Genomic DNA, 16,558 nt, shown 5'->3' on the forward strand with positions numbered 1-16,558 from the left:
CTCAGTTACCTTCTTCTAACCTTCCTCTTCAACCTGACAAAGGACAGATAAATGCCTACTCACAATGTCAGTGTCTACAGACACTGTATATGCATGCCTGAGAAGAAGCCTGTCCTGAAATGAAAGTCAGCTATCTGATATATAAACTGATGTCTGAATCTCTAGAGCTTGACTTTCTTCTATTAAAAACTGTTTGGTTCCATAAGCCCTGTGGATTCGTATCTTATCCTATCTTTCATTTATCATGTCGTTTATCATGTCTTTCAAAATGTGCTCCAAATACAAATCTTAAAACCTTTCCTATAACAGGGATAAAGTGTACTAATTGCTTCAGGGAATATAAAAACATACTAAGTAGAGCCCTTGCCTTTATGTTCTTGCCTTTATGTCCTTGCTATTATGTCTCCCTTGCTAGAATGTGAACTCTAAGAAGGCATGGACTTTCTCAGTCTTGTTCATCACTACATCTCTAACAACCCAAAACAGTACTTGGCAGACAGAAGGTGATTGAAATATTTACCAAGAAATGAATGAACCAATGAACATGAAAATAGGCAACACACTTTGAATAATGAGAGACTATGCCATGCTTCCTGGGGGACTACTCTAGGGCCAACAGAAGTTAAAAGAAGGAAAACATTAGGGCAAGCTGCCTCCTGAGAAGGCAGGAGGAAATGGTAATTAAGCCGCCTTAGAAGAAAGGATTTAGATGGATAAGGAAGAGGGAAACAAGACTGGCAAAGACCAGAGATGGGGAGGACCAAATGTGTTGCAGAAGAGTGAAGAGGCTTGGGTGACCCAAGGAGAGGGTGTATGTGGGGGAACAGTAGAAGCTACACTGAATGAAGACAGTGAGGAAAGTGAGGGCAGACTGCAGAAGGCCTGAATAAGTCAGGAATTTTATCCCCCTTGGTTGGGATTTACATTCTTTAATCTTTTTTTTTTTTGCCGTACGCGGGCCTCTCACTGTTGTGGCCTCTCCCGTTGCGGAGCACAGGCTCCGGACGCGCAGGCTCAGCGGCCATGGCTCACGGGCCCAGCCGCTCCGCAGCATGTGGGATCTTCCCGGACCGGGGCACAAACCTGAGTACCCTGCACCGGCAGGCGGGCTCTCAACTACTGCGCCACCAGGGAAGCCCTTAAATCATTTTTCACATCCCCAATTTAATGTTTAAAGGAAAATGAGCCTCCAAGAAGACATAAATCTTAAAAAGCAGTAGGGCAATGGAGCCAATAGCCAATCCTGGGGGCCCACATAAAGGTAAAATTTGGGTTATAAAAGAGTCTTAAAAGTTACTATGAGTTCCACAGTTTATTAAAATTAATGGTTTATCAAAGAATAATAAAAAAGTCACAGGTCTAAATTCACTAGAATTTTCACACAAAGATACTCTTTTCTTAAGTAGAAACTTACTTTTAATATCATAGCAGGGTATATTTAATCGATTTTTTAAAATATTGTAACTGTTAACTACTATTAACTAGAGAATGACGCCATTCACTAATTCTGGAATACCTAGAAATATGCAGACATCAAAAGCTCTGAATAGTTATTAGACAGTCACAGTTTTGAAGACAGCTTCAGATAAACCTAACAATTGAGAAGCTGTAAATATCCTTGTTCTTTCACCAAACTCTAGCTATATTTAGTAGTATGATTTTCTTTGTTCAAGAGTTATTTGCTAGAACTTTGTATTTATGTTCTCGAAGGCAGAATACCTTGGGTATATTAGCTAAGTTGATAGGTGGCTGCATGGATGGACCAACGAATGAACCATCAAATGACTGTATTTAGATCTGTGAGAGGTAACGGCTATATCCTTCATATATGTGCATCCTAGATCTTTCTTAGCCAGGGCTAAAGCTTCCAGGCTTTTGCAAACACATCTTTCATATTTAGCAACAATCACACTTAGATTAAAATGGAACAGAGGGAATAAGCGGGTTTGGAAGGGAAGAGCATTATTCCAGGCAAGGCGGCTGGTGGTTATGAGAGCAGGAATGGATTTACTGTCAAGCTAATGAAGCCTAATCATTGGGGCCCCCTCCCTCTCACAGGCCCCTTCCCGGGCCCACAAGCAGCCCCAGTGATGGGTTCACATGGTTGTAAGCTTCTGTAAAATCTGTCAAAGTAAAAGGTATAATCGAACTCATTCTCCTAAAGAGAGCCCTCAAAATAAGTTTCAGGCCACTCACCAACTGGGTCTGCCCTGAAGAAAGAGGCTGGTAGCAGGACGAATGCTGCTTCCTGAGAACATTGGCAGAGCAGGGGGAACAGGAGCTTGGGGTGCCAGTCAAATTTCTGGGCGTCTTCTCTCTATTTTTTTTCTTTTTAAAAAAACACACCATTTCCGAGGTTCACAGTTCTCATACCACGATTTTCCTTTCTGCCTTTACATCTTTGCAAATGAAGTCACAGAAGACATTCAGCTGTTACAAACTTCATGTCAAGCTTTGAAGTGCTTTTTAATAGCAGAAATATTTGGCTCACGTGTGGGCTTTGTAGCTATGGTAAATACCTCTTAGTTATCTGTCGCTACTGCTATTCCACACCTCCAATTTGGAGGAGAAATTCTGCATATGCATTGAGGCACTAAAAAAGAATATTGAAGTATATCTCAGCTCTTTTGTGAACGGTTTCCTTTTATTTCTTCTCACATGGGGCTAATGCTTTCACCATACTGTACTGGTTATGGGTGGGAAAGCAGTGGATAGAAGGGGAACGCTGATTATTACATCATTGGTTGGCAGTTTCCTCTTAGCTTCTTGAAGGTTAAGTGGTCAAGTAGCTCCTTAATATGAGATCAAGGCATTTCAAGGACTGACTCATCCACCTGTTTCCTGGCAACGTGTTTTCGTAGACTTTGGACGAAATGCTTACAGTGGTTAAAAAAGAAACTGACCACAATTAATATGAAATAAAGACGGAAAAAAAAAAACCCTCATCTTGGAAGTTTCTGTATGACTACTGACATACAGACTATATGTCCAGGTACATCTCAGAACAATATATTAGAAATAGCATTTTTGAGAACAATAAATAGAAACAAAGGCATTTTGGATCTACCCTGTGTTGAACAATGACATTTTGCTTCTTTATGTAACTTCATTATTTTATGAAGGGATGATAGAAAATACTACTGCACTCCATAAGTTAAACACCTGACATTTTTATTCCTCAAAATGCAACATTTTAGAATTCTAGATGTTTATTAATTAGTGATTATTAACACCCAGTAAACAACATTATGTCTTGTAAAAACACAATCTCTCTTCACAGCATGATGCTGAAATCTATTATTCCCCGATTCCATATGCTGAAATACACTCAAATGGTCACAAATGACCTTAAGCATTAAATAAATGTAAATGAGGACAACATAGAAAATGTGTTTTTGATTGATAACTAAAAGACCAGGTTGAAAATCACATCCAAAAATGAAGTCTTCCACAGAAGGGTATGGCAGTCTGCACTGTGGAATAAAAGCTGTCCTAAGAATGAAGAATACCCAGGTAGGAGATTGCTCTTTCTCTGGACCTACTGGAGGTTTTCTGCGAAACAGAACTGGTTTATTCTTTTTTTTGAGAAACACAGAGCATACTGCCCCCTGTGCCATCAGCCTACTGTGAACATTCTAATGCAGGATTCAAAAATTCGTACATGGACACATTATATTCACCAGTTAATATAAGATAAAAGAAGTTATCACTACTCCATATCCTCATCCCAGTATGTTTTCCACTTTAGTTTTTAAGCATTGTTGCTATTCATCCACCTTTGTTCCCCTGCAAGCTGAGCAGTTTGGGGTGGGAAAGCATCCTCAAACATAGAGAAAACTCAAAATGTCAAAGGATGGCAGATTAACAGTAATTAAAGAATTAATTAAAACTTAGATTGTTCTTCCAATAATGTCTGTAGTTAAACACATAAAGGAAAAATACACAGATACAGATATTTCTTGTGAAAACTACTAAATGATTACTTATTCCTCTAGGTCCATACCAACGGGGCAAAATTAAAATGTAGCATCACAGGAAACACCATTGTTTTGGTTGAGGGTAAGCCATTCTCCTACTTTGGATAAGAAGGAACAGAATCTAAAAGGGAATGAATACCTAGACTATTTTAAAACCATGAAAGAGAACAGGGCTTCTCAATCTTGGTTCCATTGACATTTTGAGCCAGAGAGTTCTTTGCTGGGGGGAGGGTTGTGGGGATGTCTTGCACAGGCCTAGCGGCATCCCTGGCCTCTATCCACTAGATAGGCCTCTATCCCTGGCCTCTATCCACTCAACCACCTTGCCCCAGTTATAACAATAGAAAAGTCCCCTGGGGCAAAATTGCCCCCCTCCACCAGGTTGAAAACCAGTGAAATAGAGCCATTCACAAGAAGGTCCCAGGCTGGGCTTCTCCCAACCTCATACTGTACCCTCTCAATCCTTAAGTCATTCCCAACCCAGTGTTTAACATAGTTATCTTCAGTTTTTCTCATCTATTAATTGTAGGTAATGAAAACGCCTGCCTGCTTCATTACAGGTTCTTGTAAGCATTAAATAAGATACTTTTAAAGTGCTTAAAACAGTGCCTGACCCACAGTAAGTGTTTAATAAATATTAGCTATTGTTAGTCTTAATAATCATCCATAGTACTGAGAAAAGCAGTTTCAACCAGAGTGTTTTAATGCAAAAAGGTATCTTACCAGCTTGATATGTTCCCAGTCTTAAACACACCAGCCGTCTGATTCCTTGTGATGATGTCTCTCACATCTATAGGCCACAGTTAAGAAAGCTTCTGCAGTGATTGTCAACTGACTCCCTGCCAGAAAGAGGCCCACAAACACTACGATATTCTTATCGTATGCGGGAACAGCATGGTGAGAAGAGCTGTAGCGTGTGAGGCAGGAGGAGAAGGGTGTAGCCCTGGCTCTGCCACCAAATGTTGAATTACTTGTCACAGGCAAGCTCTTTTAATTCCCTGGACTGTAGTTTTATCACCTGTGAAATATACATTTCAGTGAGCACATTGTCAAGGCCCAGGGTGATAAGCACTGGTCAGGGAAGATGACTGTGCCATAGGTGCCAGGCCCCACTTGCTTAAAAGAGCTAGAAGCCCCAAGGTTAGCCTCTTTCCGTCAGCGGGGAGGGCAATGGCAGTCTTCTGAGACTCTCCAAGTTGAAGTATTTTCAGTCTCCGAAATGCCAGTGGGGAGAGTGAGGATGAGCTGCAGGGAAAGACTTGGGGGGAAGTGAGAAGGGAAAGATGGAGAAAGGCTGGAGAATCTCTGAGGGAAAACTAATTACTGAAGAAGAAAATTCTTCTGAAGTGAAAGGCCCCTTGAAGAATTGTCTTTACAGACTTACAGTTTGGCCTTTGGCCATCGGCTGACATGTAAGGACTTGTACAAAAAGAGCCATATTTATTGAAGCCATGTTTTGAGGAGCTGGTCCGTTAGAGAACAGAGTGCCATCTTCATGAGGACCCATGGGAGAAATCATGTCAGGTTTCAACACTGGGAAAAACTGGACTTCAGATCAACTAGTTTTGCTTCAGCTTCTGGACACTATAAATCTTAGAACTGCTCCTGTTTCTCTTTTTGCTCTGGTCCTTGTGCAACTCAGAGCCAAATGGATGATCTCAGCTGAACAACTACAAGTGCTCTATGGCGCATCTTTCCTCTACCGGTCCTATTCCTGCCTTCATGATGTTTTCTTGGCTTTCTACTGTCCAACTGCCCTCGCTTTCTCCTTTATTTTATATGGTATATTCTGTGTGTCACTGTAAGAAGCCTTAAAATCCCTCTTTTGGAATAAAGCAAGGTTTAAATAAACAAGAAATAAAATATTTCCAGTGAAGGTTGCAAGCTGAACTAAATTGGGCCCATGGGGAGGACACCAAGCAGACAAGCGATGTTCCCCTATTGCTCAGAAAAACAGATTTCCTGAATGCTCAAAGCAAGCACTGGCCAAGATCTCCCTGTAAGAACAGAGCCACAGGACATTTTAACCGAAATCTCTGCTTGAAACACCCGGCACACCCATTTCTTCTCTGAGTGAATAAGCAGGTACTGTGATAGCTTTCTTCCCCCAGGAGTGGGTAGGAAAAATCAATTAGGTCTCCTAATGAAGGGCTTTGTTGAGGTTTACAAAAGTGCTATAATGCAGACTTTTTTTTTTTTTTCTGGGTGAACTTTCCTGTATGCAAATTAAATACCGTTAAATTACATTCATTAAAAAAATAAAAGAGACTAATTTGCCTACTTGTTTTGATTAACTAAAATGACACATCGGCCTACAGTTTTGTCTATTTCAGGAAGAAAGTATTTCAGGAAAGTCTTCTAAATGAAATGTCTTGTAGAAAAAGGACAGCTGACGTCTTTATTCTGAGAACAAAATTAGTAAAGAGTCAGCTGACAACTGGTTTTGATTAAGTTCCCCCACACTATGGCCACACCCTTCTCGGCGTTTCCATGACATCCAAACCACATGCCATAATGTGCTAGGTACACCTGTAGCGTCGTATGAGTACATGACTAATCTGTCAAGCCAAACATATTATTTTGTTAGTGGAGGTAATACGTTTTATAAAATAGTCACAGGGAAGTTAAATTATATAACTCAGAAAACCTATTAATAATTTTTAGTAAACATCTTAACACTATATACTTTTATACAATTTATAAAACTGTGAGTCCAGGTGATCAGGCTGAAGCAAGAATATGTATTTATATTCTAGAAGCAATTTTATTTTAATGAAAAAATTCACAGCAGTACTTAGGCTGCTTTATTTTTAGAACTGGGAAGGAAATATAGTTTGTGGTTTAGGAGGTGTTTTTTATATGAAAACAAGTACCTAGAGAAAAAATGGCCACAGTATATTAAAATATTGCCTTAAGAGATATATTTTGATATTCTGCTCCCCGCCCTTTACTTTAGGTCAGATTCTGAGGTGGTTCCTCTGGCTGGCGCTGTGTCCAATAATAGATTTTCTCATTCTTCTGTGTCACTTCGGGGTAATAAAGGGAATTCAATCAAATCGAGCCAGTCTGTCCAGGATAGTGTTCAACAGCATGCACCAAATCCTATTCTCTGAAGGCACCCACCTTCTGGAAGACTCCAGTGGGAGATGCTGGGTGCAAAGAAAGCCTTAATGTGATTTCTGATTAAATAGATACAGAGCAATCACCTTCAGTCTCCTAGTCTGGGCACCTGGACTTCTGAGCTCTAGGATATATGCTTGTGGCTAAAAGAAATCAGGATTCTATAACTAGATTTTCTCTTCAAACAAAGCATGGTTCAAGAGCGGGGATCCATCTTAATTTTGTTTCAGTTGATTTTTATCCTTAAAAAAAAAAATAAATATATATATATGTTTGTATAATAATAGTTGTTTGAACAAATTATATAGGTTATATACATAAATATAATTAAGCTAATTATATATAAATCTTGTTTAAAATATTAGCCTCCTCCTGCAATCTGTGATTATTATATTTATCAGTAGCTGCATATATTCAATACATTTTTGAGAGTTGGCATTTTTCTTTAAGCAAGAAAGTATTTTTAAAATAATAACATTGTAAAAAAAATAATAATAATAACATTGTGATTTACAAAGCATTACTTTCTTGGCTTATGCTACCTTTAGTTTCATTGCACCTCACTGATGTGGCAATATTTGTTAATTTAAATGCTGTGAAATATTCTTAAATGTGCTTATTACTCATATGAATTGAGAGTATGATGTAGAGGCGTTTTGAACTCTGTTAGCAATGTCAACTGTACATTTATGGATGAGAAGCCTTTTCCTCCAGTGCAAGATGATACTCACCAAATCATTCTAGTTTTTGGTGAAGAGATGGTTTAATGGGGGTGGCAGGGAAGCTATGAAGTCACATGAACCTGACTTCTAGCACTGGTTCTGATACTTAGTGACTGTGTGAATTTGGGTAAATTAACTTCTCTGAGCTGCACCTCAAGAATAGGAATAATGTAGCTATTTTATAGACTTATGGAGTACCACATAGTAGGTGCCTAACACATAGTAGGTGCCTAAATCACGTCAATTCATTATCTTTTCCAATAATTCAGGCAAAAGCTTTGGAGGGATGAGAGGCTGGTGACGGTAACTAAAGTGAGGTTTGGCAGTTAAGCTTTATTTCTTTTCCCTGTTGCTCAAAACTATTATGTGAACACTTTTATTGTAGAATTTAAATGACGGGAAGGAATCAAAGAACTTCTGCCCTGTAGATTTTCAGTGTTCTTCACGTGTATAAATGTGCTCTGTATAGGTATAGTCTGTGTCCTCCAAGAACAGGAACTTGGTCTGTCTTGTTCACTGCTATATCTTTCGCACTTGAAATGGCATGCAGTTAATAGTGGTTTAATTCCTTTTAATTAATTAATTAATTAGCTTAATTTATTAGCTAACTTAAATTTAATTTTCAAAGCTATTTGTTGAACTCCTACCCAATATGAGGCACACAGAGTCCATTTTGGACCTATCTAGTAAATAGAAGAACAGCTGACACTGATATTGGAGGAAGGGGCCTGGACCCAGGATGATGGCCTGGCATTCCCAAGGTCTCAGCCATCCACAGGCCGTGCAGTCACATGAAGCTTCATTTATTAATTATTCAAGTCAGAGATGCTGTTAAATAAAATAATGTTAAGCCAGGGGTATCTTCTTTAAAATTCACAGGAGATTTACCAATTTTTGGAGAATCCTAAGCTCAAGATCATGATCCAGACGGTGCATATTGTGGGGATAAGATGCTTGGGTCAGAATCATGAGCCTGGGTCACCAAGCATCGCCATATTCTGCAGATAACCTGCTTGGTGTTTACTAAGGACGGGTCAGGGCAGGGTACTTGTGTTAGGTGAATTAGTGAGTGTTCCAGAAAGGGCTGCTCACCTTAGGTGTTGTACTTTTATTCACTATGATTTGGAAGAGGCTTAGCATCAATAATAACTCAGTATACCATTTCTTTCCCCTATTCTTATGTCACTGTCAACACCAGCTCCAGACTTTATTGAGTAATTATTATCTGGGGACACTTGGAGATTTCTTTCTTCATTACACTAAAAAGGCTGTGCTGAAGAAGAGGGAACACAGTTCACACTATTTTAGGATACATTCGAGAACTGGATGAACCAAATGATGCCATTTCTGATTTATCCTTTGTTCCCTTTGGGTACAGATAAAAGAGCATCTGAAGGGCTCTCAGCTAGCGGGCTCTAGGTTAGACCCAGCAGTGCAGTTTAAAGGCCAAGGAAAACCTCGGGGACATATACCCATGAGTCTGAGAAAATATTTAACAACATTCCCTTATACCTCAAGTGTTACTCTCTTTTCAGATATCTCTAGTTAATAAATCTCAAATCCACATCTAGCATTCTAGGTTCAAGGTAGAGAGCTCTAGGAGACATAGCCAAATCCGTTTGATACATTTTATGGAGACAATAAATAACCTTACAACTGGTTGATATGCTTCTATGATATAAAGATTCAGAACGCCTCCATTCATTGCCTCATATATTTAAAAAATAGAAATAACAGAAGATAAACAGGAAATATCAGAAAATGCTATTTTTAAAGGTAAAAATCAGAATCTTAGAAGCTTAAGCGACTAGGAAGTAAGACTCAGTTGGATTCACTCAATTCAGATGCCTAGAACAACAAAAATAATTTTTTAAATGATGAGAATAATATACAGGCCAATACTCAGATGTGATGTGTGATTGCCAGGTCGATTTTCAATTACATTTCACTGATGTATTCATTTGTTTCTTAATGTGCTCATCTTGCCCATTAAGAATAATTAGCAGCTTTGCTTAGAGATTTTCTGGCTTCTGGCAATGTTTCTCCCTCTTTTTTGTTGACATCCACTTTTACTTTTTAGAAAGTAATTTTTGGATAATATCCTACAACTGCTGTATAATTTAGGCTTCCTAAAATTTTAAAGGAAAGATGTAAACAGTAATTTTTAAATGAATTTGTTTCAATCTATATGCATCAACAGTATGTGATTCAGTGAATCTGTTATTTTACAGAAAGTGGGCATACAAATAGAAAAAAAAATATTTCATTCATATTAACCTCACTTGGTAAAACAGCTTACAAGGAATGCCAGTTATAAGCTCTGGTAGCAAATCAAGAATAACATTAGTATCAAAAGCAGGAAAAACACGTTGCCAATTTTTAAGGCTTTATGCATGCTTTTTTCTCTTAATTAAAAAAAATTAGATCTAGTTACAACAGAAAAAGGCACACAAACATAGAACAACTGCATGATAAAAACTAAACCCTGTCAAGAAAGTCCTAAGAGATGAAATAAAACACACTAACAGTTTTGGTCTGCATCCTGAAAGGACCTACTTTATCTACATTGTAAAGTTCTTCCCCTCCTGCCCTTTGGCACCCTGCTATATTAAACCCATTGTAAAACCCAGCACAATAAAGCACTCTCAGGGCTGAGCTTCTGAGGACCAAATGTTAAAAATCCATTTTCTTGGGAGGGGGCTGTACCAATCATTTCTTTGAAAGGCCCACGGAGTGAGTACAGAATCTGAGATTTCCTCTCTGATTTCAAGAGCTGGCATGGAATCTTTGCTGTTTAAAGCAAAGGTGCATTAATTAATGACTAGCATTGCTTCCCTTCTTTGGAAGCTCTGTAGTTTAGCTCAACAATAATTTTAGTACAATTAAATTTACATACTGACCACAGATGCTTCCCATAGTTTGATAAAAGTTCTAATTGGTTTCTGATGCTATTAAATAATAAGACACCTGCTGACTTGAGAAAGACCTCAGGCTGCTGGGCCCAATCTGAAAGTTTCTGTGGTTAAAATGACCTTCTTTTTCCCAATAATCCTGCTTTTTTTTTCCCCCCCAAAAAACATCGCTGGGGCTGAGCCAGCATACCTGACTTCCTGTTGCTCTCTGTGTTCCCTGACATGTGGAGGAGGAGCAGAGTGAAATGATACAGTGCATGGAAGAACTCAGAATAAAGCAGAGTGAATGAAACAATATCGCTCATCTTCAGGAATATTTTGAGAAACTTGCGACAGTCTGAAGATCATGATTAAAATCCTGCATTTTAAAAAAGGAAGCACCTTTTGTGATCTCTTTCCCCTGTGTGAAAGGCCAAGATTGTGATTGGCTGTTTTTCCTTCCTGATTTTTTTTTTTTTTTTTAAGTGTGTCAGGCAATTAGCTGGGTGGGGCTCTGTAGAGCACACAAGTGCCGCTGAACAATATTAGCTACTGTGCTTCTGGCACCTCCTTTCTCCTGTCTGAGCAGCCTGATACAGCTACTGCAAATTTTATTTTAAAAAAATTATATAGCAGAGGCAGAAGAAGAAAATCGAAAATAGGCTCTAGTAGGATGCTTACCTCTTACAAAAATCAAAACTGCTTTGGCATTTTAGGGGCCTAAAATCCAAATAAGTAGACTGCCTCTTTCATAATGTAAATGGAAGGCACACCAAAAAATCCAAAGCAAATATATCCTCCACTTTTCCTCTCAATTTCTAACGGCTGTTAACTGCTCCTGAACAAATCAGCTGGATTGCTAAAGTAGCCACAAATTATGCTTGCTTTCTTAAAGTACAGTTCAATTTTCATGAACTCTGTGTACATATTAGTAAAGCATAATCTAATATAATGGGGTTTGAACTGTAATAGCATAGCAGAACAAAAGAGATAGCTTTTATAATCCTAAATAAAAGGAAATAATGAAAAACTGATAGCCGTTTCCAGTGAGGAGATACAGGGAACTCCTCGGGAATTAGAGTAGGTATAATATTGCATGGTCTGCACATACAACATCAAACGGAAGAAAGGTAATAATGAACATGAAGCTGGAAGTTAATTTTTACAAGCAATATGCAATATAATAAATGTTAAATCATTTATTTTATCCCGGCAAATTTCAATGGAAAAAAAGGACAAGAGTGCTTGAAAATTATTATGAAACAAATGTTCTTATTGCTTTGAGTGGTCCACAAATCATAAGCTCCTTTAATGAGAAGTGACTATAAAAATCCATTGGAATTAAAAAAAAAAAACCACTTAGTCGTATCCAATGAATTCCATATATTTCTACTTTTTCTTAATTACTTATCATGTGTGTGTGGGGAACTCTCTTTTAATACCCCATGCTGTCTTTCTTTATATCAATTGTTACTCAGCCGGGAAAAAGGAATGAGCACAACAAACCCGTTTTCTATCTGAATAAGGATACTTCTGATGGCCTTTTCATTCCCATCAGTTAACAGAACTTCTTTGACATCTGCAGAAATAGCAACCTGAAAAAAGAAGGGAGCACAGCAAACAATGAGCAAATATGCTTGTCTGTGTGGAAGTGAAGACAGGAGTGACAAGCCTTCAGTATCATGCTTCCTCACCTATTTCTCTGTAACAATCTTCAATCTTTTTTCATTTTATGTCTGCATTATTTTAATCATTCAATCAAATCAGTCAATACTTTTATCATTCCATTTGCGGGAGCCTCTATCTTGCTATCATTCTGTTCGGTAATTGCATTGTGACAGCGGATGATGGTATTCTGAGAGGCTTTCATTTGTGGGCTTCTGTTTATCTAGTAGAGCCATCATACAAGGCTGTCACTCTGCCTTTCAGCTTGCTTCTGTCTGACTGCCTGATGCCCTTCATATAACTTTGCATTGCAGGCAGATGGCTTTGTGAGGGTAATTTTTTTGTGAGCTTTGACATGCTCGCACATTGGGCTGTAACCCTGACACATTGTGTAAGAGCGACAGGTTTGTCAAATGCCAATCAGTGTAACAATATGCTTTTATTTGTAGAGACATAAAAACTTGTCTAATGCACTGTGCTGCTACATAATATCTCCTGAATACATGACTCAGAACCCAGAGAATGGGGAACGACGTTCCTGAATGGCCAATCTAATTCAAAAGAATCTAATTACTGAGCGCTCTGGATCATGTTTGTTGGTGTAATAATGCAGGCAAAACATTAGCAGCTATATCATGGTGCTCCAACTGTGATTCGCCGGGCTATTCCTGTATCTTAGCAAATGGGACTATAATCTGAAAAAAAAAAAAAAATGCTTTCGCTATGGCGAAGAAACACTGTGCGAGGCCTGGAATGTCACAACAAGCAGTATTGACTACACTGAGGTAAAATGTTTCTGCTCATCGAGGCAACCATAAAATCAATATGATCCGAAAGTAAGTCAATCTAGAAGGTCTCTCAAGACCCGGCAGCTTGACCGCCGCTGATGCTGTTGACGGTTCTCTGACCCAGCAGTTGGAGGCCCTGGAACATTTTTCCTTTTGTTCCTCCCTCTGAATGGGATTGGAATTGAGAAAAGACCTACCATGAGCCCAGCCAAGCATGTCATGCCACCCCCTAGCTCACACACAGCAAGGTCCCTGAAAGAGAGAAAAGAAATGGTAGAACCCACACAAATTAGATGAAAATGGTCAGAGAGCTATATATGTTACAAGAAGAAATTTCCATCTGCGGTAAGAACGGCGCTACCGGGAAGTTGTGGAGACATGACGAGGCTCCCGCATGTCGTTTTGCGTTTTAAAAATAATTATGAAATAGAAAAGTCACAAAGCAGGCAAATCAGTGGGGGTTCCCTCATTAGTGTTCACTGCAACATTACCACCGCTGAGCTGAAAAATCGGAGAAGGTTCCCTTTTTTTCCCTTGTCAATGGCGCTGTCTTTTAGAACTAAACTAGCTAGAGTAGCGAAAGATAATTGTTAGGAAAGGATAACACTGTTAATCCACATTCATTCCTTCAAAAACAGTTAGTTAGACAAGTAAATGAAGAATACATATGAGTGTGTATATACCTATATTATGGTTACATACACACAACACACACACACAAATACATGCAATCTTGAATTTAAAAAAAAAATTCTAAAACAAACTGAAACATTTTGGAAAGCTGAACCGCCCCCATAAAGAACAATTACACAAAGAGCATTTAGCAATTAACACTTAAATCACAACTGACCCCAACACAACACAGTGAATAAACAATGCAGGGACATAATATGGTTAAGCCAGCAAACCCAGGCTCAAGTAGTGACTGGGCTCTGACTTCACCGCTCACAAGTAAAGCAGCTCAGAGTTAAAGCTGACAGTCTGGGGAGGGGGGGTGGGGAGGTGCAGTCTGGCACTCTGCACTTACCTTCCTCTTTGTGCCTAAATATCAGCCCTCAATGTGTGACATTCTTGCCCTGGCCCAGTGCTCGCTGATTGGAGCTCCAGGCAAGCTTAAGCACAGCGAGATGAGCAGATGCCAGACTTCTAGGGCAGCTCTGCAGCCCAATTCAGTACTGCCCTGTTCTTACTTTATATGCTTAGACTCTTTAAGAGATCGTTTCTTCTTCCCAGTTTGGGAAGTTTATTTCCTCAACAGGATAAAAAAAAAAAAAGAGAGAGAGAGAGAAAGAGAGAGACAATCAAGGGAGGGAGAGGTGAAAAGAGAAGGAAGAGGGGGAAAAGAAGCCAAGCAAGGACATTCATATTCTGAAATACCCATAATGAGTATTTAGTTGTTCAAAGCAATTACAGACTGGTTGGTAAATATGGACCCACAGAGCTTCAAAAACTACATATTATTGACCCCATCTTGTAAATAAATATTGTTAAAGCACACACCCAATCTTATAAGTATATATTGTTAAAATGATCACTAACGGCTTGTCTGGAATCATAATGGGCTATTCAGGAAGCATATACGGGATGACTTTTATAAAATGAGAATAAAATGAAAAAACCCATATTTTCTGGGTCTACCAAACATCTTCAGCATTTTTTTAAAAAAGGAGTTTTTTCTTCTTCCTGAATCCCACCCATGGGTTTAATCTATAATGCACATTGACAGTTGAAAACGTTCATTTCCATAGCATGAATCTGCAATAGTAATTTATATTTTACAAATACATATTGTCTTGGGTATATAAAATACCTTTAAAATCAAGGGTGGGATGGCATCTTTAAATCATAGCTGTGGGGTATTTATTTATCAAAAGTTCTGTAGTGATTTCCCTGGCAGAAGTTTAAAGAAGGTCTTTATTGTTTTTTTTGACCATCACAATTGGTAAGGATTGATTGAAGCTTCACTTTTGTTTCCCCAAAATCAAAGTGAAATAAAATGCCTTGAGTGGAAATCAAAAGCCTTTGACATATAGCAAAAAGCTTGCTGTGCAATATTAGTACCCAAAGGCAATTCAGATTTCTTTTTCAGAAGCAACATGTTTTCACCATGACCTTTTCCCCCCTTTCCTTCCTTTTTTTCTTTCTTCCTTTCTTATATATATATTTTTAACAGTCTAATTTGAAGAATGTAATCATGGCGATCTTTAATATGCAGACACAGTACCCATAGTGCGCTAAACAAATTTTTAGGTGCAGCTTTGTACCTGAATACATCACTGTGCTTGAGGCAGTAGTAAGCCAAAACCTCTTCAGCCGGCCAGATGCCTGGAAAACACAAGAGGATATAGGCTTTTTGATTACAGAAGTTTCTTCTACAAACACTCCTTACAGTCATTCCCTTAAGAAATGGCTTTTTGAAAATAATGTTCAGTACAAGCTATTTCAACTTGACTCAAACTTACCATAATTATTACTAGTAACGTCATATCACATGCATTTCTTTTGTTGTTGATTATAACTCTTTTCCCAGGAAAATAGGATAATATCCTAAATCATTTTTACTAGATTTCAGTCACAACGAAACAGTAAAACAATAACAACCAATATTACAAATATCCAAAATTAAATTTTAAATGGTATTTCAGGTAGATCTCACTCTCGTACACATGAATCTCCTTTTGGGTCAATTCATAAGCATCAGTTGAAGACAAACTGTATATGCAGCTCATATTCAGCAAAAATAAATGGAAAAATCATTTGCAGGAGCAAATAAAACCACTGAGGTCATTATACCTTTTTGTTTGATTCCATACTGTTTTTCAATATGCATAATTATTTCATTTCTTCAATAAAAAAATCAAACTGGAGTATAAAATTGAGAAATTTAAATTTCACCAACTTTAGTACATCTTTCAATTTAACAATAATCCTACCCACTAAATTCCGTGGAGGGGCACTTTCTAAAATCATCATCTGTAAATCATTTACTTAGAAGACAAATAGTTTTCATGAATGAATATAAATTGTTTTAAGAGAAGACAGACATGCTTGAAAATTATAGTTTCTAGTGGTTATCCCAGGATTACAAGTGCTTTTAATTTTTTTCTTTATACTTTTGGTATTTTCCAAAAATTTTTACAATGAATATATATTGCTCTTATAATCTGAATAAACTATACCCTTATAAAAATTATGTTTTCCCCATGTGGTCAGACTTAAAGATCAGGCAGGGTACCAGGCATCCTGCACCACCTGGGGCTGAGAATGCCATGTGGTCTTGGGAAAGAGCAGGGAATGTTCCTTGCCTTAGTACGAAGCACTCTTCTAATGGATCCTGATGCAAAGTTGAAACACCTAACGTGACTTAATTTTCCCAGATGAATCTCCAGCTTCAA

The 16,558-nt window shown here is 38.2% G+C and overlaps 1 protein-coding gene across 2 annotated transcripts in view; it reads right to left on the reverse strand.

Annotated features, from left to right (window-relative positions):
- Window positions 1–16,558, reverse strand: part of CAMKMT (calmodulin-lysine N-methyltransferase) — a 444,589-nt gene that overhangs the window by 69,547 nt on the left and 358,484 nt on the right. Inside the window, exons 4-7 of one of the 2 annotated variants that reach the window (XM_022573938.3) lie at window positions 15,428–15,488; window positions 13,361–13,415; window positions 12,242–12,305; window positions 4,701–4,767 (exon numbers count right to left, since the gene is read on the reverse strand). In XM_022573938.3, the coding sequence (XP_022429646.1) occupies window positions 4,701–4,767; window positions 12,242–12,305; window positions 13,361–13,415; window positions 15,428–15,488 (247 nt within the window). The remainder of the gene's footprint in view (window positions 1–4,700; window positions 4,768–12,241; window positions 12,306–13,360; window positions 13,416–15,427; window positions 15,489–16,558) is intronic. The other variant, XM_089922363.1, reaches the window with a different exon arrangement.

The sequence above is a fragment of the Delphinapterus leucas genome, chromosome 13, assembly GCF_059928025.1.
Source record: "Delphinapterus leucas isolate spDelLeu-1000000601 "Yukka" chromosome 13, BTC_Dleu_Yukka2, whole genome shotgun sequence".
Classification (NCBI taxonomy): domain Eukaryota; kingdom Metazoa; phylum Chordata; class Mammalia; order Artiodactyla; family Monodontidae; genus Delphinapterus; species Delphinapterus leucas.